This window comes from Notothenia coriiceps, unplaced genomic scaffold (assembly GCF_000735185.1).
Source record: "Notothenia coriiceps isolate Sejong01 unplaced genomic scaffold, NC01 NC01_scaffold00023520, whole genome shotgun sequence".
In the NCBI taxonomy this organism is placed as follows: Eukaryota; Metazoa; Chordata; class Actinopteri; order Perciformes; family Nototheniidae; genus Notothenia; species Notothenia coriiceps.
Window position 1 is genome coordinate 304461 of NW_011356221.1, and position 25581 is coordinate 330041.

Below are 25581 nucleotides of genomic sequence, written 5' to 3' on the forward strand. Positions count from 1 at the left end.
GAATTTAGCAAAACACTGGAAATGAGGGGAAACAGAAAAACAGAACCGCAAAGTTTAGTTTTGTCCAAAGGCAACAGAACCTGCCTGCTTTGTTAATAATTAGTAAGTGGTAAAATGCCAAGTTTTGGTTTTACAGGGTCACGCAAAGTTAGACCACTATTTCTTCCTGGTTACCATTTCCCATTGGTTATGGTCTTTATGCTAAGCTAAGTAAATGCTAAAGCTTGTGTGGGCTTAAGCTTTGAGGTTCCCTACATTCAATGGTATTAATATTTATATCTAAATTGGCAAGAAAGTAAAAAGTGCACATTAACAAAATGTCAAACTATTCCTTTAAATTGTCTTTGCTTTGGTCATATCTTTGAGGATCTTATTTCACTGCCATTAGTCCTGGGCTAAGGGCTTGTTAGTCCCAGCAGGTTGAAGTGGTTCCTATTGTCATGTGTTGTGGGTAAATAGGGCTATGTCCCTTTAAACTTCAGCAGGGGGGTGGTGCTCTCGGGCAGATGAGAGGAGGGGGGAGGGCCGCTTTGTGCGCCACACACATGCAAACTAAACGGACATTGGAGCACCAACACGGGGACTGTCCTGCCGCAGCTCATGCTTCTCCTGCCCTGGAAACTAAAGTGACTCCGAAGTGACACAGACGTTTCCCCTCCTGTTTTTGCTGTTCTTCTGTGTTTACGGGAAGTTGAGTGGAATATAACCTGAAACTTCGCCATTGCTCGGACCTTAAAAAAGGTAAAATGTCTTCATGTTATTGTTTTAGAGTTGGATGTCCTGTTGTAGAATGCTTAATTTAAGCTAGTTCGGTGAGTGACGATTTTTAGTTCAAACAATAGAATCGGCATTGTTTAGTGTAGTTTTCAGACTACTCTGCTGGGCCAGGAAACTAACGTATGTCGAAGTAAAGCCAACTGTTAGAAATCTGCATCTCATTTGAATGTCAAATCTGCTTGTAGTCAATTTGCGCCTTGCAGTCTGATCGAGCTCCTTCCTGTCTGTCCCATATGGAGCGATAACAATGAGCCCTGCGTCCTCCATCCGCCTGGGGAACACTAGAAAGTAAAGGGAAACTCATGTCATTATTGAAGTCACCACTTCAGGTTAAAGAGGATTTTGTTCTTGGGTCAAATCATGCTTTTACTATGTCATTTTGGATTCCAAACACTCATATCACTGCTATGAGCTCAACCTTTTAGGACCAATAGTTTTTAGTTACATTCAGCCTTGATCATGAAGTTGTGCAAAGCTTCCCTCCTCTTCAAACGTTTTGTTTTAAATCATGTGATATATATCGTAGATTAAGATTACTGACACGATTACATTTGGCAGAGAACCCCTTTTTCCAAGAAATCGTGCTTCGGTTCATTACTTATCAAATTATACAATTATCTGTTTTAAAGGCAAGGCCAGAACCAAGATGAAAGGAGCCAGTAACTTGGTCAGTGAAAGAAAAGTTTGTTCACATGTGGGATCCAAATAAGTAGCCTCCAAGAGGTCAATAGACTTCAGGACACAAAAATGTCTATACTAATACAATTCCTCATAACTTGACTGTATATTACTCACTTGTGTGTCCTGAAGTCTCTTGACCTCTTGGAGGCTAATTCATTGTAATAATAGTAGTTCCCACTATTACTAGATCCCAACAGTTTGGTTTCTACTTTGTAGATACCCACGATGGGACCTCGTAAGACACATAAGTGTCCCAAATAAGACTTTCCAGCTTCAGGACAGGATATGATTTAATCGGAGTGGGCAGATGGCCTTAAAAGCATCAGTTATTTTCACTGACAGTTACGTAACATGAATACTCTGCCACTCTTGGAATCTACCGAGAGCTCAGCAAACTGCAGGGCTACTTTCACCTCGTCTCTCCCGGATTTGTCCACCTCCCTGTGTCATTAGTTAGATGTTCCTGCTTGTGTTTACAGGCCTGGCACTTGCCTCTCTTGCTCATCATGACTGATGAACCGGGCAATCTACTCTAGAATTAGCACCGTGGCTGTTTACCTGCCCAGCCTCGTTCATCATGCTCTGTCCGTACTGGATGTGCTTGACTTTAACCACTGACCATAAAGCCTGCAGGGCCGTTTTATGACGTTGAGTTGAATTATTCCTCTCTCAAAGTCTGTAATGAAGCCTTAGCTCTTGTTAAACTGCCAGTCTGGAAAACAGCAGGAGGACATTTTGACTAATGGGCTTGGCTTTGGGGTTGTCTTTGTACAACTGTTGACCTATGACCCCCGCCTTCACTCGTCCGCACCCGCCCTAACAACAGCCCTAGGGTCAATGGGTGTTTGTGTTTTTTCTTGATGAATCATTTACTTATAACTGTATTGGTAACTCTGTAGAAAAAAGGAAGCAACTTGAGGTAATAGGCCAAGGTCAGACTAGCAGCGCCACTTTTCCAAGCATCCTCTAGCTTTTCTGTGTCTTTTGTGGTCAACTGAAGTAGCGCATTATCACACAGAAACACACTCCATGCCTTTCAGCTCCTTATTTTATGACTTCTCCAGAGCTGCCAGGCAGATATCTCTCCATCAAGATGTATTGTGTGCAGGGAGGGGAGTGTGTCATCTCTTACTGACTGTGCTTTCTTTTTTTTGCGCCGGAGGCTATTTCAGTTAGCTCTGGAGGGTACGCCTGCTGCCTAGTGAGGAAGCTGGCTACCTGCCCTATTCTGACGGAGCTGAGGTCATTACAGTTTTATACTGCAGAGAAGAGGGCGTGCAGGAGTGGGGGTTGGGAGAGGCAGTGAGACTCATTTTCCCATGAAATCTTACTTCAGGCACAAGCAGTTCGTTAAAAGTGGAGGGCAACTAATTTCCTTGTATATCAACACTGAGGGAGTATTTCATTTGTGTCCAGATTCTATGTTGCATGGTGGTTTAATGTGTGATGTATTAACTTTTCGTGTTGGTTTATAAGAGAGAAAAAAAGTTGTTAACTGGAGTCAGATGTGATCATTTACAGTATATTGAGTCTTGTTGTTACTTCCCATGCCTCAGGAAAATGCCTATGTAAATTACAGCCTCTGTTATCCACCCACCTTTATTCCATACTCCATAGGAGGCCTGCTGGGAACGATGGGAGAACATCTTGACATTTAGTCTTTGGCATGGCTTCTTTGCAATTACATGGTTTGGAAAAAAATCCTTTAGTTGGGAAAAGGATAAACAAAAATATTTTTGGTTGATTACTGTGTATTCAGAATGGAAGAAAGAGGGCAATTGCAAGCAGTAACATTTAAAAACCATCACTTGTTTTAATATGATTACATCATTTGTGTATGACTTGTTAATGGCATACAATTACTTTCGTGGGACTTATTTATGGCATACTAAACTATGGCTTTTTAAGACTTTTTCAATAATATTCTGCACTAGGCCATTTGAATGACATTCCTTATTCCTTTTTTTACTATATTATTACCATTTGTTGGCATACTAAAGCCTACTACACTAGTACTGATTTGTATGACCTGCTATGAATTATATGATTTTATGGCTTACTGTACTGTGACTTTTTTATGATACTACTAGGACTTCAATGTTAATCACAAAATATATATATTATTTTTATCACACCATATAATGATTTTTGAGAATCTTTCATGACATTTCTATAACAAACCATGAGTTTTCCTTTTTTGAATGACACTAGCATACTCTCTCACCCCAGAGCTCTGAACTGTGGAAGGCTCCCCATGTCTGTGAATTATTAATCACTTCAAAGGTGACGGGTGTGTAATTTTTTTTCTGCCGTTGATACTGGAAATCATAGAGACTTATGTTGAACTCCCAGAGGAGAGTTGTTTTGACTCAGACAATTACAGGATTCACTCGCCTGCAAACACAGCAGGGAGGTCTATGAACTTGGATCATAAATCCAACTGAGGGTTTTTGAGTTAATCTCTCAACAGACTTTATATGGAAGAATAGTCCATGTTACGCAGTGTTGAGGTATTTTGCAGAACCCATTTGACTTTGAACTTCGATCGGTAGCAACAAATTAACCAGTATGCTTAAAACAAGAGATTCCCTATATTACAGCCTTTATATCATTCTGGCATTCCAACGATTGTGATTACCGTAGTGGTTCCCTAAACAAAGCAATATCTGCTGCAACCTCATTTCCCCCAAAATGTCTATGAATCAAGAGCAGGGACACCAAAGAATGCCTTTGTTTGTTTCATCTGGAAACAAGGGTTAAGTTGTACAGATTTTGTTTTTAGGAATGAAGGATTTGCTATAAAAACCTAAATTAAACAAACGTAATTTGGTCTAGCAGAAAAAATGTTTTGCTGTCACCTGTTAATCCTTTTACGACCCCACAGATCTGTCTTCGACCCTAGGGCACCACTGTTTAAGTCAACCATGGACTTAAAGGGACAGTGTGTCGGATTTGGCATTATTTAACATAATGGATGGAGATGCGAACCCCTCCCAAACCAAGCAGTTAAAACCATAGTAACACCTTTGCTTAAAGGCCATTTTTCCATCACAATACTTTGGGAGCTATACAATTCAGGCGGTAGCTGGCGTTGCCACAGTTTTACAAACTCGTCGGAGAACTACAATGGCCTTCAGGTAGAAACTGCGAAAGGTTATATTGAAAGATTGGTTTGTAAATTCTGAGCTACTGTAGAGAAATTGCAGTGCATGGGAATAATCTCCCATGTAGATTTAAAGGGCTCATTCTAAATAGGGATGCTCCGATCGCCAATTTTGGGGCCGATCGCCGGAATCAGTATCGGCCGACCCGATCGAGTGGGCGGGGCCTATGGGGATCTTCCATTTAAAGTGATGTTTAAAACTCAGTTAATGTGGCTCATTCACTGGCGCTTCCACAAACAACAACCAACATAATTATTACATTCAAATGAAGTACATTATTCAAGTTTACATTAACTTTGGATAATAACACGGGAGAAATGAGTGGAAGCGCTCTCTTTTCCTCCCTCTCTCTCTCTCTCTCCTGACAGCCTGTCAGTATCTCATGCAGCTCACTGATCCAGTAATGAGTGACCCGACAATGAAGAATAAATATATGTATAACTAGTTTAGCTTGTTCCAGAGGTAGATAAAATGGGCTAAGTGTGTTAGGTCTAACTCTTAGTGTGTGTTTCGCTCCGCTCACCGGTCCGTCACAGCGGGTGGAGCTGCAGGATTTCTGCTTCACACACGTTGCGTACCGCTATTTTATTGTCCTTTTCGGACACCTTAAAATACTGCCAGACCGATGAAGCCATTTTGGCGAGCTTGTTTTGCCGCGCAGTTAGAAAAGTGTCATGTATTTTCCGTCATCATTTTACGTCATGCGATCGGCTCTCGCGATCTGCATTTTTAGAGAGCACCGATCGATCAGTAGAGTGAGTATCGGCCGATATCGATCGGCGGCCGATCGATCGGAGCATCCCTAATTCTAAAGAAACAAAAACACAGCTGTTCTTTATTTAAGATAAAAAAGACTCAAATGAAAACATAGTTATAGTTCATTTCTGTTAATAGATCCCACTAGTCACTGACTCTGTATTTTTTCAAGACTAGATTTAATTGAATTATCTTATCACACAATTGGAAGGTTGGTCAGTTAAAGAGGTCTAAACCGTGTCAACTCTTTTGGGACCAACCCCCCTGAAAAATCCATCAGCGGTCAATATTCGACCCAAAGCCCCAACCCTCAAGAGAGAAACCTTAGCTGATTCTGGCATAGTGACACCACATGCCCTTTATCGCCCCATTTAACAACAATATATCACTGCCGTTCCCATGGAAAGGGGCCACTCTCTCTTTTTCTTTTGTGAAACCCATATGCACCTGTTACTCGATCGCTCAGATCTTCGCCTGTTTTGGTTACTGTCAATGTAATGTGAGCATTGTGGAGGAAAATAACCAGTTCAACAGGAACTATTTTTCCTGTGTGGCGTGCACTTCACATTGAAGTAATTTCACTCCCTTCTTGAAACAAAACATGACAGTTTGATGCGACAACACCTAAGCACATGCATTAAATAACTACTCATATGATAGTCATAGATGTTTATAGCATATGGTCATCACTCTTGCAGCACATCATTTGTATCTTTAATTGCATTGTTTGAACCAGTTTGGATAATGATCATGTCTGAGATGAAGGCAGTGCCAGTGGAGCTGTGGCGAGGCTGGTGGGTTGGTCCAACATTGCGAATGTTTTAGAACATCATCAATGGTTTCTGTTTTTTACAAGAACACCACAGATCAAAATCACCAGCTGGCACACCTGTCCAATATTCATCTGGAATCTAATTGCAAACATATTTTGAAGATGTGTCATAACTTTCTTTCAATTTTGGCTTTGATACCGTCAATTGGTCTTGCTCTCCACTTTGTCCATTGGTCCTGTTGATGTACTACGATTTTGAGATTTGGGCAAGAACACATTTGAATGGCTTACAAGGAGGATGACGACAACCCTCCGGCAGCTTTGCAGAAAAAGATTCCAGCAGAGATTTCCAGCTACTTCCTTTAGTCGTTCCGAGGAATCAGTTTGAAAAGATACTTAATTTTCTGTGTAGTGGGAAGCTCAAACTTCTTGTCGGAAATCAAATTGTTATCACCCACGTTGTTCTTGATCGCGACCCTTATATAATACAATGTTATCCTGACATATGACAATATGATCTGGGTTGAATAATTCCAGCATATCTGTTCAACGATGCTAAAAAAAACATTTCCCCTCATTGTCGGCATAAATTAGCATATTCCCATGTCATTTAATTCATAAGAAAATCTTTTTTTGCCCATACAATTTGAATCTGACCCAGCGTTTGATATGCATATTTCCGGTTTTTCAGCTGAATTTAGTTAATGAAACGGTTAGATAAGAAAACTCATTGGTCATGCCTTCTTTGTTGTACATTTTCATAAAAATCGTATAGTGAAGTGCCAATGCCGGCTTTTATGGAACATAGTTAAACATTAACCACGTTTGTTAGCATTAAGTTCCCCTTCTTCTGCCGTCCGTCACTGACACAATATTGCTTTTAGCAGCAGCAGGGCTATGGCTGGTGCAATATCTGCTGACTCGACTGTGACGGGGTCATATTGAAAACACACATGACTGTGCAGCTGGCCGTTGCAGTCCGGGCTTTGGTCTGTTTACAGCCCAGCGAGCCCTCATTGTTTTGCTGCTCTGTATGAACACAGGAACAGGTGGTGTCTCTCTCAAGCGTACTGAAAAGACAAAGGAGGACTGTTGGCGTTGCTGTGGTCACCTCTGTGCCCACTAGATAACAAATGTATACCGGGAAATAAGGAGATGCGAACAGTCACATGCACTATTGTGGGCTCTTGTTGTGGATCCCGGGAGGGTCACAGGTTTCTCACATATCATCCTGTCTGAGCCTCAAGAGGAGAGTTTTAGGACAGCAATCCGGTGATCTGAATGGCCCGTGGTGGAAGGTTACAATACCTGAATGAATAGATACGGATCTCAGGCCTTTGTCTCTTTGTATTAAATGAATGTGAATCACTGTGAATAGTGGGTGTCATTCATCTGGGTCACATTTGAGCCTCATCTTAATTGTGTGTGTACGTGCACGCATTAGTTTCCTTTTAAAGGTGCGTGTGGTCTGGGTGTGCCAAAAGGGTTTGGTTCCTGTCTTCCTCTGAACTAATGGTGTCTGTCATTCGGAAACCAAAAGGGTGTGTTTTTGATGTTTGTGACAAACTCCCCAATGACCCTTGAACCTATTTACAGTTCCGTTTCAACTGGGGCCGTTGATGGACTTTAAACTTTAGTGTTAACTATGCACATAAACATGCACAGATCCTATGCATGTAAACACAGCCACAACCATCTGTATGTGCTTTACCAATGGAAACGTTATGCTTGCAGACATATATTTCCATGAAAAACGCGTTGTTGCTTGATTTCCAAATCAAAGTAGCATGCCAGATGTGAAAGCTGTCTTCAAGAAACCCAAATAAAAGGAAGATGGATTTCGGTAAGATGACACTGATGGTACTTCAAAGACGTTCCTGACATAATCGGGTACTGATTCCCGAAAACACTTTGCACTTTCATTATCCGGCCTACAGACTTACAGGTTTCAAAGGAGCCTGTGTTAAGTTGTGGCTTTTATTTGATCTAATGTGATCCTCTTGTCATGCCTCTGGCGTTTTATTTGATAGTGTTACACTGACTGTTTTCTTTTACTTTAAATGATCTTTAACTCCAAAAGTGGTGGAGAATACTGAACATACAGCAGATAGCACATTTTGACACGGCATCTATGCACATATTAGGTTGTAGTATGCTCTCAGGTCAACTGTCAGTGAGCTGAGCTGCTGAAATATCAGCCCCCCTGTGCTTAGCTAGCAATTCCCAAAGATACACTATAGGAAGAACTTGTACGCACACTCACAGCAAGCGTGGCCTCCTCACACAGAGCACTAACAAGGGAGCAATTGCATTAACAACGTGCTTTACGAGGGGAAGAGTCTTTATCTCCGTCCTGTTCTGGGTGTTTTCAACTTGTCAACCGCTGTTGTGAATTTGCCATTATTAGGTTGAAGTGGCCATGTTTGTGAGCCTTTGTGTTCTCTTTTGTCAGCAAGTGTTTTGTTGTTTGCCTTCGGTGTCATTTAAGGTAACACCATGGGGGTTTATTAACTCATCTTGTCAGTCAGGGCGCTGTGCCTGAGGCCTTTATAACTGGTTTGTGTGTTTGACTTTAACGGGAAGGCAGCTTGTAAAAAAAAAAAAGGCCAGGAGGTGTGGACACAGTGCGGAAAAACTGTCACTTATCTATCAGTCCCACTGAGAGGCCTCCTGTCGACTTCACTACAGTTTGTGTGTGCTCTTTTTATACATTCTAAAAGATTATCCAACAATCTTTTTGGTGGTTTGGTATATTTTGTTTTGCCAAGGTCTCTTTCTAAAGCACCCTCAAAAAACAGACAATATGGCCAGTAAACTATTTGAACTGTGTATCTAAAGTGCAAGCCAACTCATTCTGGCATCCCTGCTGCAACAGAGCATTTTGTATTCCCTCAGTATTTCTCAGCACTATCCTCAGTAGAACTTCTGCTTTGTTTTGCCGTCCAGCAGCTATTGGACGGTTCATTCAACCACTTGGCTCAGATCCTGCTCTCTGGTACCAGGCGTGAATGCTGTATATTTGTCAGAGACTCACGGGGCGGATTTCAGTGATTAATTTGACATGTGCTCTCACGTGCACGGACTCACACACAGTGAAGTACAATCACTCCACTGTAGGCGTAATGAGGCTTTGGGTACATTTCATGCAGGACACGGAGAAAGAACGTCTGTCATTCTGCTGGCATGAACGAGTAAATCCAATGTGGCGACACCCTCCACCGCCCCTTTGAGGGAGTGTTTCTCTTCAGCGCCTCCATCTGTGCCTTCCCTTTTTTTTGGGGTAAGGTCATGGCACTTCACACTGTTACTCTGGATATTATTCATACATGGAGTGGGGGAGATGTAGGGCTTATTATGTAATCAAAAAACATGTTTGTATCTATCCCTTTGGTTGTTAGCCAAGGTTCTTCTTTCCCCTCTCTGCCAGCAGCTCAGCATGGCAGCTTAGTCAGTACTTGACCACACGCTTTGTCCGACTGTGCAGGAATAACAGCTCAATAAAAAGGTTAGCTTGACTGGAAGCAAACAAGGAAATCTGCTCCTGGATATCAGGATTTGGGAAGATTAAAAAAAGATATCACTGGGTGTGCAGGGGTCAAAGGAGCTTGTGCAAAACAACAAAAGAGATAGGAAATGGATTTTGGAGTCAGACAGATTAGGGCTATCTGGTGTAGGGCTGTACGATTAATCGATTTTAAATCGAAATCGCAAAGCCTGCGATTTTTGTTGTTGTTCTTCTTGTGTGTCAGTCATCCACATCAATCAGAAGTGCTGTGCTCCACATGTACCAGTCATTGTCAATCAATCAGAAGTGGCCCATGATAGAAGGTGACAGATTGATCCAATCACCTGCCAAGTATATTTGAAATACTTTTCCAAATAGCTTCCAATGGAGCTTTCCTAGATGGTTTGGTGAAACAAACCATCTGAGTCAGGTTAGTAATGCTCCATCACATGTTTCTATTACAGGGTGAATCTTAAACTGAAGCTTGACTTTAAAGCAACCCAACGGAAGTTTCATGTAAGTTTAGTTCTTTCACTCGTAGCTCGGGCTGCGGGGGTGCTAGAGACGGGAGCACGTTAATACGACCTTCCTAGCCGGAGATATGGCCGCATTTTACAATAAACTTCCGTTGGGTAGCTTAAAAACAAATATCACAAATCGAATCGCAATCGCAATATCTGTCATAAAAATCGCAATTAGATTATTTCCCCAAATCGTGCAGCCCTAATCTGGTGGGGATAGGGGATGTTTGTTTTTAATTTTTCTGGGTGGACGGAGGAGTTGCGTTTGCCGTCCTGAGCTCCTGACACACGGAGCAGAGGGCAGGCTCAGGCACGCTGGTTTTATTTGCTCACGTCGAACGCGTTGCCCTTAATCCTCCTGTGGTTTTGTTCTGGTCGGTGCAGCATTGGGGCCCTGAAGGCTGATGTGTTATAGTACAGTACAAACACACGAACAGAGGGCATGTAGAGTTTGAGCAACCATCACGCTGATGTTGGTTTATTTGATCCCAAAGCTTTTTTACATGAGCAAGATGAGCGTTCACTATCTAGTCGGTCTTGTGCAGATAAAGCAGTCAATGTTCCAGGGGCGCTTCTGACCTTTCCCAAAGTCCAACTTGGATGTTTCCGGTTTCTTTAAGCTTCTTTATCGGCCCTGCCTTTGATGTAATTAGGTTAACCATTGACATATCTGAATAATGCACAGTTGCTCAAATTCCTGTTTATCTTTTCAGATTTTATGATAGCAATTTTATATAAGGGCTAGAACCTGCTAATATGACATTTCTTGATTTCACCATGGACACTATAGTTGCAACACCCATATTTTATAAACTTTACTTCCACATGTGCTTTGTTATTAGGTTTAAGTATATTTTTTCCATAGTATCGAGGACAAATGGGTTTTTTGTCTGGATCTTAATAGCTGTGTTATGTGAGGACAAATGTGTTGATGCTGAAGATTCGGCTAATTAAGTTACTAAATGGGCCCTCAAGAGATTGCATGTTCTCACTGTTTATGCCTAATAAAGATATTGAACCCATTTCTGCTTCATAGAGAATACAGGCTTTTTATGACAATACGTTTCACCTTGAGCCTTAAACACAACAAAATGTTTCCTTGGAGGAATATAATAAAATAAATGTTACGATAATTGCAAATTGGACATTTAAATGTTATTCTTTAGGTGTACATCTGTTCCACTTATACGTTTAGAGTATATTTCATCTTTATTCTAGCTATATTGGGTCAGTACAGAAGGAGCAACAACCTTTACAGACAGGCTTACTGAGACCTCGGCGAAATTCTATACTGTGTGAGTTTTGAATAAGTGAGCAAATAGCACTGGTGTGTTTAACATAAGTTATATCTGTTTACCCTGGGTAAACCTGCTGAGTGAAATAGGAATGCTTTGCTTTATCCCTTTCTTAGCATTCACATCCTTTCCTCTGGGTCTATTCAATATATTCCGGACATTTGTCATACAGGGTTAGCCTTGCAGCGTGTCACTAGATATGAAGTCGAACAGGAAGAACATGTTTCTTCCGTAGGAGGCAGTCATGAGGTGGTATGCAGGAACAAAGGATGGCTTATTTTAGAGTGTTATCTGTAACAGGTTGCCATTCTTATGTTAGTGTCACACATTCTTTGATCCAGTCAGACAGTGTTTACATGATACTGGAATCTCTTACTTCTATATTAACTAGAAAAATATATACATTGGATTCCATTTTCAATACCTCGGGGACAAGAATACGCAATATTGAGGGCATAAGGCATAACATGATAGAATAATTCAATAGTTATGGATTGTCTAAACAGTGTCTAAATCCAGTATCATTACTTTGGATTGATTCTATTTTCAGGTGTGTTGTAATGCGACGTGAGGCTGAGTTTGTGTCGAGTATTTCTTCATCCTTTATCTGTGCGGTGAGTTAAGGACAATAAGTAGATGTCGGACTGGAGGAAACGTTGAGGCGGCTAGAGAAACGGCGCTGTGCTAATGAGCTGGCACCAAGGCTACAGCACCATGATGTAAGGCGGAAACACATTCATACATAGTGGATGAAGCCTCCTAATTCCTTCATTTCTAGCCTCTTTGATAGCAAACATTTCTATATTTATTATATTCGTTTATACAGTTGTTGTGTTTGGACGATGACAATGGGACAATTCTGAAGGAAGATGAAAATAAACATGGACATGGTCCGTGTTGTTGTTTCTCTGCTTCTGGCTCTGACGGCGTCCTCTCCCCCCGTGGGAATCAGATGTTTGGGCTGGAGGTTATGGGCCTCACAAAGTAGCTGCAAATGAAGTTTGCCAACCTTCTTTGTCAGAGTTGGGAACTTTCCATTCTTATGCATCAATTGATTAGCAATGTCATAGATGCCGTTGGCGGACTCTTTATTTTCATTTGCATATCAATGTTGCTGACAATAGGCCTGAACAAAAGCAGATTCAAGGTTAAACAAAGCAGAGGTTTTCTTGTTGCTCAAGGTCTCTGTTTTGAAAATCATAGTTTAGAGAAATGGGGGGAAAGCTGGAGAAGAAAAGAGTTGGTAAAACATAACTTTAGTAGTGTTTGCTTGCCCAAAGGAAAATCTGTAACTGCATATTGAAAGTCAGTTAACATGAATATTTTGGTATTGATACATTTGTTTCGAACTGATTCATAGGCTCACTATTGTATCCTTTCCCTGCAGAAAAGGCATTTTTTTAACATAATAACAGTTATGCAATTGCACTGTTTATGTCTCCTTGTAACTCTTCAAGGCTTCTTCCTTGTGAATAAATTATGGACTCTCCCTCTCCTTTTAAAAGATTCAAACAAAGTCTAAAATAAAACCAGAAAGTCTCGCAGTCAGTGCACGTCTGTTGCTTTAACTCGACAGTAGGCGAGCTGTGATTGGATGAGCAGCCAAAGCCTCTTTCCCCTGCTCATCGGGGTGAATGAAGAGAAAGTGGTGTGGGATAGCCGAGGACTGTGTGGCGCCTGTGATCCACAGGATTACAAGAGCGAGACTGAACGCTGCTGAGCATGCTGGTTGTTGTGATGTCATTCAGAGTCTGCCAGCGACACGATGCTCTTAATCATTCATGGCCCTGTCACCACTTGTCTCAGTTCGAGCTGGAGTCATGTGGCACTTTGAGAGCTCTGTTACATAAAGGCTTCGTCACGGGCTGGCACCATGGCTGAGGCAATATACTCAACTCAAACAAACAATATAATACCTCTTTGGGCTTATCTAGTGGCCTACAACAAATATGTTCACCTGTGTGTTTGTGTTGAAGTGATTGCTATCTTTGAGTTGTATAACCTGCTTTTTTGTTTTGCTCCATGAGCCTGTAAAAAGATAGCGGAGATGAAATTCTGCCCCCAGGTGAACTGAGTGTAGTGGAAGCCATACAGGTCAGACTGGAATCCCTAGACTTCCGTTTGACCTTAACACAATGTATGAGCAAACAAGAGAGGGGCGACTGTATGTTTTTCTATTGGTCAAGACACTGAGGAGAAATAACCTTTTCATTTTTTTTTGAGTGAGTTGTATAGTATTCTCTGTATGTTCACGAAATCCAAGAGACAGCCCAAGCAAAACTATTTAGAACTTTATTTCCGTTTCCTACTTTAAAAGTAAAGAAACCAAAGATACAGCAATGTAAAATAGTACACCCAATTCTTTCTATTTGAAGGTCTGAAATGAGAATAAACTTGCAGTATTAATCTATATGACATTAATTCAAAAGGTGGAGTTTGTCATTTGCAATTGACGGAGTCTTGGTATTTCAATATGAAGGAAAAATAACCACAACATTTTATTATTTGTAATCGATAAAAAGCCTCAACATTGGACACAATCTTTCTTCCAAGCTAACAGAACAGATTTATTAGCATTGTACTTAAATATGATAAGTATTTAGCAGTCTATATTGTAGAAATGTTCAGGTATCGTATTTAAAACAGTTAACCTAAATGCCTAATATATTTGGAGAAAGCCTGGATAGGCTCCCAGAACAACAGAAAAAAGAGAAGCATACATTCTCCGCTCTATGGGAAAGAACATTTACCACGGCCCCAGTTTCATACGCAACATTAGTGCTCCCTTTTTAGGCGTTTTAAATGGTCTCTGGAATGTTTGAAACAGGAGAATGCATAACACATAACACTGTCATTCTTCATGGTTTATCTTTTGAAGAGTGCTGAAAGGCTAGAACTGAATATGACAGGGCTGCCTGCAGGCTGTACTCCATCTTTTGTCATGCCCACAATAATGGGGTCTTGATGATCCTGGAGAGGGAGGGGGGGGGGTTGAACTATTCCTCGTGAAACACCAAGGGGCCCCAAAAGACATTAAATGGGCCATTTCCTAGAATGGCTAAAGGTGTGGGGCTGGCACCTTTTGATATTCGAGCACCCACTGACATATGTTATGCTTGGTTTGAATGTATTCGGGTGACAAGGCGCATCAAAGGCATTCCCCTTCAGCTATAGCAGCGTAGTTATTGTCTTATTGCCCTGCATGTGGCCACCAGGAAGGGTTAATCCATCCATCTGAATGAGCTGATCTCTCCATGTAGGGGATCAAATCTCACTGGCTGTCTCCGGCCGGCTTAGAGACAGGAAGCTCGCTCCATAGCCAGTGCTCTGCTCTGACGTTGCCATAGAAAAACACAAAACGATGGGCAGCGGGGAGGAACATTGCAGATGAGTTGTCTTGAGTGGTCAGTCACACATTCGGCAGCCTTTGTGCAGCGGATACTAATTGGCTACCGCACAAGGCATGAAGGAATAAAGGGTTTAGCTAATAATAGATCATACTGCATTAATCTAACCACTAGGACTCCGCTTAAAGGGACTTTGTGGGAATGTGTTTGCTCTACGCTATAAACTTACAATTTGGCATCCAGTTGCTGTTTGAATAGCCTTCGTAGCAGTAAGCCCATTCCAATTGTCACGTATCAGGGTGTGAACTTGAACTAGCTTTAACAATAGTACTTGAAAATAAGTACTATTGTTAATGAATTTGCCCTTTGTTAGGCCGGCTTGTGTTGCGGGGACAGTGCATCTCCTCCATTCAACAGCACCAGAACTACAGCTTGAATGAAGTTGTTGAATATAGAGGATACAAACCTTTGGCAGTGGATAGAGTTCAGTTCTCTTTGGGAATGACATCTTTTTCTGAAAGAGCTGTGAACAAAAACACAGCGCTAGCTTTTATCATCTATCAAACCCCCTTCTGTTCCCTCTAGTGCTACAGTTGCCTTTCCAATTCAATGGGTTCTTGTCAGAGATGCAAATGTTTTCATGGGTGACGTTCCTTTTTGAATATTGTTTAGTGAAGCCCCCATTCATTCACTGTGGGGATGCGTATACGGGCCCAGAGCGTGGGCTTCAGCTGCAGTCTGAAAACACGGAGAATGGCGGGATTGCTGTCTGGCTAAAACAATTGGAACCCTTGTTAATGTCAGTAACACATGGATCCAGTAGAGTGTAACCAGCACATAAGTGGGTGTTAAGACCTATTCTCCACTCGTTCTGCTTTAAGATCACGTTTCAAGGATTGCGTCACTGGTGACCTAGGGACAGTGTGTGAAATGAGCCATATTATCTGCTTATCCAGCCAAATATCATCAGGATCAAAGTGAGCTAGGTTAAATCAAGAGCACCCTGCTTCCATCGCATAACAGAACGTCCATTGCCATCTCTAGAGATGATAGACAAAGCTAGGTCAAACGTGGCCATTGATGTGTGTTCAGTGATAGACAGAACAAAATATTATGTTGGAGGTGCTTAAATGTCGCTCTCAAGGCAAAAGAGACAAAAGCTCAAACTGAAGAAAAGCACAGAGCCTCCGATGGAAACATCTAATCTCTTGGTAACAGGAAGGTTAGAACAGAATGTAGCAGATCTGGACTTTCTGAGCTGTGCAGTCAGTTGATCCATGCTGAAGAAATGCTGTTCCACTTATTTTTTTTGTTTTATTCCTGCCAGCTTGAACTGCTCTTGCTCCAAGTATCCTGTGTCTTGCTGGTTATGTAACAGTCGGGGGTCTAAATGGGAACTAAAGCACAGCAGAGACATCGGACACTGCAGCTACTTGAAAAACTGAAAGTGACAGCAGCCTATTATAGGGGTCTTTAGGAAGAGCTTTAAAATGTACCAGAAGAATGGTACTAGCACAATTTGGATGGGAATAGTTGCCTTGGTAAACCTCATTGGGGATATTTCACTGGTTTTGAGTGCTGTGAACTTTGTACAAGAAAGCATTTCTTTACCATTACATAACACCCTCAAAGACTTCTGCATATAAAAGCTTTTCATTAGTTAAGAACCACTCAAGTGAGGATTCATTCTGAAGCCCTGGCAACGAAAGCCTCCATACTTAGTGCAGATCGCGATAAAGCCAGTTATGCGATAGTGGCTGATGAGAAAGGAATAGACATAGCTCTTTAGAGAAGCATTTAAAGTGGTGTTTTAAATTTTCAGCAGAATAAAATGTTATTAATTGAACAATTCCACACTTCCTGCCAAGGATTAGAGTACTGATGTGGCTTTAATGCTCTCTCTTCTTGTTCATAGGTTTATCTGACGGTGGAAGGAAACTTGAGCTGAAGGACCAGAATGGCTGCACACATTAAACACCTGGAATTATACTTTCTTTGACATAACCTCAGCCAAATAAGTTTGGAAGGAACTCCTCTGAACTCCTACAGAAGCTAGCTCCATTTCTCTCTGTGGATTATAAGTAACAGACTGCCATCATGCCGATCCTCAAGCAGCTGGTGAACAACTCTAACCAGTCCAAGAGACGGTCCCGCGCAGACCTGACCGCCGAGATGATCAGCGCCCCATTGGGCGACTTCCGCCACACCATGCATGTTGGCCGCGGAGGAGACGCCTTCGGGGATACTTCGTTTCTGAGCACCCGATCAGGGGAACCTCCCAGGGAGCCGGAACCTAAGCAGAACTCCCCGGTGCCCAAACCAGGTCTGCTGTCCCGCACCTTCAGAAGCAGCAAGCGCTCTCAGTCAGTAAACCGAGGCGACAAATACGAGTACACCATGACGGGGCCTTCTGGTGGTTCGTCGGCCTATGTCAAAAACGCCATATCCATGCCTTACCTAAACGAAGAGGATGTGAACCGAGGCCAACGACTGCCGAAGAGCGTTTCCTCCAGCCCCATGAAGAGACTCTCGGAGATCGAGAAGCCATCGAACGGAGCCGCAGCCATGGCGACACTGGATGCAGAGTTTGAAGAGCGCAATTTCGGCGAACTCACCGATTTGCCTCCATTCATGCCCAAGGGAGGCGGAATGAAGCACGCGGAGTCCATGATGTCCTTCAACATCGACTTGGGGCCCTCAATGCTCGGGGACATCTTGAGCGTGATGGAAAAGAAAGGCTGTGAGGAGGACGACCTCGGCTACGAGGAGGGCGAGGGCCGGGCGTCGCCTTCCCTCATCCCCCACATAGATGACGATGACGCAGAGGAAAAGGCCCCTTCCAGGCCCCCCCGCACCATGTACCAGCAGAAGCCCGTGGTGGAGCCCTACACCCCCGAGCTGCACCCCAGGAACAACCACCACAACCTGGACAGCTGCTCCGTGTCCAGCGCCGGCTCCGTCACCGAGGAGAAACCGCAGTTCCACGACAACGACACGGACAGTGCGAAGTACAGCTCGCCACGTGGGGAGGAAGACCAAGAATTCACCTTCATGGATGATGACGATGATGAGATTCGAGTGTAGATGTTTTACCTATCACTGCCACGAACAGTCTTGAAGGACACTAATGTAAAGGACCAAGCTGGAAAAGGGCAGTGGAGGGATTTAGAAGCAGCGCCACATCTGCTTTAAGCTTCTTGTAGATCAATCTAATCTCTGCCCACTTTGTTCTACATCATAAATAAAAACCAATTAAGCCTTATTCACCGTGCTGTTGCAAGGAGATATGAGCCAAGAGCGTGTCAGACTGACTCACAAAGTGAAACTCTCGCAAAGTTTGGGTTAATTTGCAACACCAGACTCTGAACTTATCGAGGAATTCTCCATTTTATAATAAGACTGGCTCTGAACCGCGTCCTTCTCAAAGGTGCATTGCTCGTTTTAATAAGTAAAGGGCGGCAATATGGTTAAAGAGCCCTAACCCCAGCTGTCAATCAAATGAATATCACATTTGGGGTATGTGATGTGAGGAGAAGGATACGTGAAGTCACAAACCAGATGTGGACGTGTGCTACAGGTTCTGAAGAAGAAAGAGGGAAAGGAAAAGAAATGGAACTCTGATAGCTTTGTAATGTGTGGGAGTGATCATTTTGCCATATCTTGGCATAGATGCTAAATAGATAAAGTAGGTTCCTACTTTTGTCCAAGTCTGACTTTAAAGGGTGATTATTTTGTACTTTATAATATGTAAATAGAGTATCTGGAAGTTGGTCTACAGTAGCTCTCTTGTATTTGAGTTTGGTAGTTTACCATTTTGCCCCTGTCTCTCTTTTATATCTCTCTTCTTTAAATCCATAGAGAGCTGTGGTATTTATTCAACATGTTTTATAAGGGATGGATCATACTAATTGTGCACTGCGAGGTCTTAAAAGTTTAGATTTCAAGGTTCTCTGATACGTTGAATTTCTTACAAAAACGTCTTAATTGAACTAAAGAGTTAGCCAGCTTCTTTACGTTGAATTCGGCTGCCTAGCACTTACATATTGGATTCAATTAGACATTAAAGTGTCTAAGTCACATCACTCCTACTTTCACTGTCGTGTTAAGGCTGTACTAGCTCACAAAATGTCATGTACTTTCTTTCAACAACAATACAGAAGTTGTGTTTATTTTTTGTATCTTCACAACTCATTCCACATCATCACTCAGATGTGTATGATAGGCAGGTCAAAGAGAGGCATGAAAGCGTTTGAAAGGGAGTTGTCGCTGTAGACAAATTGTTATATTCAAATTAATAGTTAGGGCTCTATCCAAAACACACATCCTCTCTCTAGACATGTGTTCAGGCGCGTCTCTAAGGGAAGAGAGAGTGTGTTATTAGAGCGCAGCTACTTAATAAAGCATCAGGAATGTCCCCGGGCAGCGTCAGATATTTCCTAAACTGGCCCCACAAGTGATACCTCCTGTACACAACCAAATCACACAGTAGGAACACATGATTAAATGAACCCATCATCTGGCCGTTTCTCTGTCTACTCATTAAATGTGCTGCATTGTTGGCTCCCAACCAGCTGGATCGGCTCCACAAACAGCAGGGTCAGGGACGGGCAGGTGGGTGGCTTCTCTTTCTTCTTTTCTACGATGCAGGCTCCTACAGGTCTAAATAAGGTATCCACGGTTAATATGACCCTTTTTTTATTTGGCGTTAAGAAACTAATTGCCAGGTTTTTGAACTTCCTGTTGACGCGGGGGTGTGCACGTAGAATCAGGATGCTGTGCCATTCTGGCTCGGGTTATTGTGATGTTTCCAAACAGAAACAGGTTTAAAGACGTTTGTCTTAAAAGCAATCTAGAGGAGATTGCCAAGTATGTTCTAACTTTATTATTGGGTAACGTTAGCAGGATGTATGATTGTGTTGTTGTTACTTATGTGTAGATATGCAATACAAGAGTCAGAGCTCACATTTTGATGCCAGTGAGTCAAAATGGAAGCCGTCTTTACTTCTATTGGTCCAGAATGAAATGGTTTGCGCTGCTGCAGTCCTTCACGTTCATCGCCAAGAAATGAACACTCTAAAAAGAGAACAGAAACACTCCTTATCTGCCGTTGTTTTAATCAAGTCATGTAAATATAGTTAGTGCCATGGATGATTACATTAAACACTGGTTGTTATCAGCAGTGTGACGATGTGGTACTACCGTGGGAATGTTAGCGGATTCAACACTAAATGGCACATTTGCGGCCAAATTGTCGCAAGTAGAAGAATAAAGGATCATGGGAAAGTATACTAAATGACGCTGAAGTACTTTCTTTGTATTTTCTTAATTTTGCTGGCATTCTCCTTGTTTCTCTTTAGGACACTCCTAAGTAGGCCAGAACAAACTATTTAAAATAATTTGCAAGTTCGTTCTGCCCCAGGTCTTAAAGTTTTCAGCGCCCGGACAGCTTTGCTTTGGAGTGGTGGGAAAAGATAAGGACGTGAAAAACAACCTGCTCAGAGTTCTGCTGTGAATGTTTATTCTTTTTTTTCTATTCAGTGGCTGTAGTGTTATGCCGAGTTTGTACTGATTTTCTTTTCCTACTCCTTATTCTGGTTTTACAGTATATTAATATATTTACCTTCCTCATTTTCCTTTCTTTGAAATAACAGCTATATTTTTCAATAAAAGAGAAGCTGGTAATCTTTAACCGTGACTCAGTCGTTTATTTACAAATTCATAAGTCTGTCACCGCAGGCGTCCTTTCATTTTCAAAACTCTTCAGCAAGTTTATACACACTCTTAAAACGCGCTTATTGAAATCTGACCTTTGTGTAGCCCTCCGATTTGTTTATAGTGAGCTACATAAACAGTTTTAGCCGCAACCCCAGTTTAACAAAGTCAGAGTGGATTGTTCTGCATAAATAACCCTGAAATTAAAGATAAAACCTTGTTCTAAAGATTCCACATTACGGGCAAGATGAGACTTGTTAGCGAATTAAAGCCCTCCAGCCTGACATTGATTTTAACAGGCTTTAGAACTTGCTGGGTAAGACATAAAGAGCATATCTTGTGATTCATAACATTCAGTCAAAATGTTTTTGTATGATCCAATTTGTTCGGAAGGGGAGTCAAAGTAGCTTAAATGATGCATCAGTGACAAATTGTGAGGGCGCTAAATTAACCGTACAGAATATATTACAGGTTCTTTCCTTTTTTCCAACCGTAAATCAAATTTCTCCATATGATGGCCATCTGGATATGTGATGACATTTTTTCATATCACATATCTATATGAAGACTGTCATGATCTCAGGTCTAAGAATAACATCTGGAATGAAGCCCAAGGGGAAAGTAGTAAATCTAGCCTGGTTTGTTTCTGAAGAGTTTCACACGTATGTAGTTATAGCTGTATAAAAGCAATGGTGAAATGTAAAGGTAATTTATTGTGATGCACACAAAATGCTACTTTATACATTGGTACTTTTCTTCGGGCCATTATTCTGAGAAATATATATTGTTCTGTAATTCAAGAACAGTTTCTTGGTGATACTTTGGTAATATCCTAAATGAACTTGATCTTGTAAAGAGTATGCTTAAAGTGTGGTATTAATACTTTTATAAGAAAAGGATTTGAAGCTACAAAATACATTTTTAACTCGCATTGCTTTACATTACATTACATTGCATTTAGCTGACGCTTTTATCCAAAGCGACTTGCAATAAGTACATTCGACCAGGAAGATACAACCTTGAAGAAAACAGAATCATATAAGTAGCCTACATCAGGTTTCATAGAGCCAAACATTTCAATTGCTACTCAACTGGCTTTAGATAAGCCAGTCCTTTTTAGTATATAAGTGCTTTGTTAGTAATTATATCCCTCTTACTGGTGGCAAATAACTGTAAAGCAGTTTTTATAAAACCCATAAAAAGATAAGTGTTGGTTAAATTGTAATATTTCCGGAAACTGTGTTCCATACTTTCCTATAGGTGTGTTGCTATCGCCCTCTAGTGTCACCTTTATAATACTGCAAGTTAAAGTCCTTTAATCCTGCATAATTTGATATGGCAACCACTGTCTTTATTTCAGTACTAGTTTTCCTGGTGTCCATATGCAATAAAATAGTTGAACACACTTTAATTTCTAACATCCCCTCTAGCTTTTGGTTTGTTTGTTGTTGTGAAAATAGATTTTCTGTTATGAATACACAGGGCTCATGTTGATCCTTCAGAAACATTTGCAGGGCAAACTATTCATGGTTTTTCAATCCTTAATCCTCCGTAATGTGAAAACAAAGAACATCTTCCACAGTGTTCAAATCGTTTTGTGAATTTTAATATGACTTGTATCATTTTCTTTACAGAGTATGAGAGAATTTTGAGAAAGCCTACACAAATCCTAAGACAAGTTTTCTTCTTCTACATGTTAATATGGAAAACTGTTGCTGTAATACACATGTGGGTATATCTTTTTGATCAGTTTCATGCTGCAGTTAGTTTTGTTTCTTCTCATTTAAACTCCAGAAATAGTGCTATCTATGCTAACCAAAACTAAAGCCACCAAATGTTGCCTAATCGCCCAATTACACTAATAACACCCCCTTAAAGCATGTCATTTACACAAAACAGCCAATAGCATACACAATGTATTTGCATGGGCAGCTAAGAGGATTTCTAAATGGTGCTTTCAGTAATACATCGTCTTTGTTTCAGTCTCTAGAGGAGGACAAACAGCAGGATCAGAGCGGTGACTCACGTGCAGCGAGCACGTGGAACAGTCTGTGTCATTGCCAGGGAGATGAAATATCCTCCTGAAAGATTAATGTGTGTGTGCTCGGCTGTAAATCTGCACCCTGCTTTTACTCCTGTCTGATGTTCCCCATCTACAACACAGCGTGATGTCTATTTATCTGTTGTGTGTCGGAATTAATCAACTACAGTGCCATAAAGGAGTCTTTATGCATAGTCCTTGAAATGCAGTTCTACAATTCTTATACTGATTTTTCCTTTTAGTTGAGGTCCTGTAAATCTGCCATATAAATATGTGGAGCATTAATATACAGTAATTTCTAAGATAAAGATGAACTACACACGTTGGGGTTTCAATAAAGGATTTGTTGTTGTGTAACCTGCATACAGAAATAAATGTAAGGCATGACCTGCTCACCATACAACGTTTTTTTGTATCTTTGTGAACTTGCCTTCAAGCTCTGTCCGAATGGCTGTAAATCTTTTATGAAGCTTGATAATGTTTTAAAAGATCTCTGTATTTATTGGTGATGTTGGAATTGTGTCATGTTAACTAAGGTACAGTACATCCTGTATTGAGTTACTGATCAATGTGTGTGTGCTTGTATGTTTTTTCTAATAGTTTCAACATAATACTCTATTATACTGTAGGCAATTTTCAAAATACTATACTGTATGGTTTTTGTTCTGATATTTTTCAATGTATATGTATATGTTGATTTATTTATGTTTTTGAAATACTGAATGTAGTCGTTTTTCTGATATTTTTTTACTCTAATATGTCGTTTTGTTAATATTTTGAACATTATATAACATTTGTATTTATTTATGCTATAAAGTTGCAAGAAAAAGTATGTGAACCCTTTGGAACTACCTGGATTTCTGCATAAATTGGTCATAAAATGTGTTCTGATCTTCATCTAAGTCACAACAATAGACAAACACAGTCTGCTTAAGCTAAAACCACACAAACAATATGTTTTTATGTTTTTATTGAACACACCATGTAAACATTCACAGTGCAGGGTGGAAAAAGTATGTGAACCCTTGGATTTAATAACTGGTTGACCCTCCTTTGGCAGCAATAACCTCAACCAAACGTTTCCTATAGTTGCATATCAGACCTGCACAATGGTCAGGAGGAATTTTGGACCATTCCTCTTATCAAAACTGTTTCAGTCAGCAATATCTTGGATGTCTGGTGTGAATCGACTCTCTTGAGGTCACTGCCACAGCATCTCATTGGGTTGAGTCAGGATTCTGACTGGGCCACTCCAGATAGGGGTATTCTTCTGTGAAGCCATTCTGTTGTTGATTTACTTTCTTGCTTGTGTTGTTGTCCGTTGCACTCACCCCATCTCTCTGTTAGCTCAATTGGGTGGAGTAGAGCCTTTAAGTTCTCTCAGCCAAAGTCTTGATATAACTTTGAGGATTCATTTTTCCGTCGATGATGCATCTGTCCAGGGCCCTGAGCAGCAAGCAGCCCCATACCATGATGCTCCCTCCCACATACTTCACAGTGGGATGAGTTTGAGTTGGGTGCTGATGTCTTTTTCTCCACACATAGCGTTGTGTGTTCCTTCCCAATAACTCAACTGTTTTGGTTATCCTGTCCACAGAATATTGCAGTAGCGCTGTGGACATCCAGCGGCTTATTTGAACTATCAAACGCGCAGATCAGAACAACATTTTATGACCAAATTTAGCAAAATCCAGGTAATTCAAAGGGTTCACATACTTTTTCTTCGCAACTTTATACCCAGTGTTTCCCATTTGTCTTGGCGCGGGCGCTGCGCTCCTGCCAACGGCCCCCGGCCGCGACCTACCTGACATTCAAGGTGTTTTGTTTTGGTTTTATTTAAAAACTATATTATTTATAGCACCAAATTGCATCTGCAGTGATCGCGTACTACGTCACTTTTCACTTGAACGATGATGGACTTTCGTATTAATAAACTAAATGCCTATGTTATTTATCCAATGGGGATGTGCTAGTCTTCAGGTCCGACTGCTTTGCGTATTCACGATTCTTCCCTCGGTCCGCTCTGTTTCTTAAGGGCGATTACGATGTCAAGGTTTTTACTATTTCGTNTCCACTCAAGTCCCTACTCAAGTGCCGTTGGAGGCCCCGTCGACTACTCTTCTGCCAGGGGTCCTGCCAACCCTATGTCCTGTACCATTGGAGGCCCCGCCGACTACTCTCCTGCCGGGGGTCCTGCCAGCCCTATGTCCTGTGCCACTGGAGGTCCCGCCGACTACTCTCCTGCCAGGGGTCCTGCCAGCCCTATGTCCTGTGCCACCGGAGGTCCCTCCGACTACTCTCCTGCCGGGGGTCCTGCCAGCCCTATGTAATCCTATGTTCTGTGCCGTTGGAGGCCCCGCCGACTACTCTTCTGCCGGGGGTCCTGCCAACCCTATGTCCTGTGCCACCGGAGGTCCCTCCGACTACTCTCCTGCCGGGGGTCCTGCCAGCCCTATTGTCCTGTGCCACTGGAGGCCCCACCGAGTACTCTTCTGCCGGGGGTCCTGCCGGCCCTGTGTCCTGTCCCGTTGGGGGTCCCGCCGACTACTCTCCTACCAGGGGCCCTGCCAATCCCATGTCTTGTTTCGTTGGAGGCCTCGACATCACCTGTATCGCCGAGGGTCCTGCCAACTCCTTGTCCTCTTCCGTGGAGAATCTTGCCAACACCCGTTCCACCGGCTCCGGTTCCTGTCCGGCCAACACCGGCTCCTGCCCGGTCACCTGAGAGCTGTGGTCTTCGCCCCTCCTCGAACTCTACCTTGCCCCCAGGCCGTCCGCCCGAGACCCCCTTTTTGGACTCTGCTTTGCCCCCGGGCCGTCCGCCCGAGTTCCCCTCCTTGTTTTCTGCCTTGCTCCCGGGCCGTCCGTCCGAGACCCGTTCTCCAGACCCCCTCCACCCACCCTGCTGGACTTTGTTTTTTGGGACGTCTGGAATCCGTCCCTTGAGGGGGGGGTTATGTCACGCTCCTGGGTTCATGTCACGGTTGTAGTTTTGTAGGTTTGGGTGTTT

At 42.1% G+C, this 25581-nt stretch overlaps 2 protein-coding genes across 5 annotated transcripts in view; both read left to right on the forward strand.

Annotated features, from left to right (window-relative positions):
* Window positions 1-25581, forward strand: part of ptpn13 (protein tyrosine phosphatase non-receptor type 13) — a 327111-nt gene that overhangs the window by 73546 nt on the left and 227984 nt on the right. The gene's annotated exons all lie outside the window — the stretch shown is intronic.
* Window positions 534-20507, forward strand: LOC104954537 (cdc42 effector protein 4-like). The gene is made up of 2 exons (XM_010781656.1): window positions 534-741; window positions 16734-20507. The coding sequence occupies exon 2, from the start codon at window positions 16916-16918 to the stop codon at window positions 17900-17902; it is 987 nt and encodes a 328-aa protein (XP_010779958.1). The 5' UTR covers window positions 534-741; window positions 16734-16915; the 3' UTR covers window positions 17903-20507.

Coding starts and splice junctions, on each gene's coding strand:
- LOC104954537 (XM_010781656.1), top strand. CDS start 16,916: ATGCCGATCCTCAAGCAGCTGGTGAACAACTCTAACCAGTCCAAGAGA.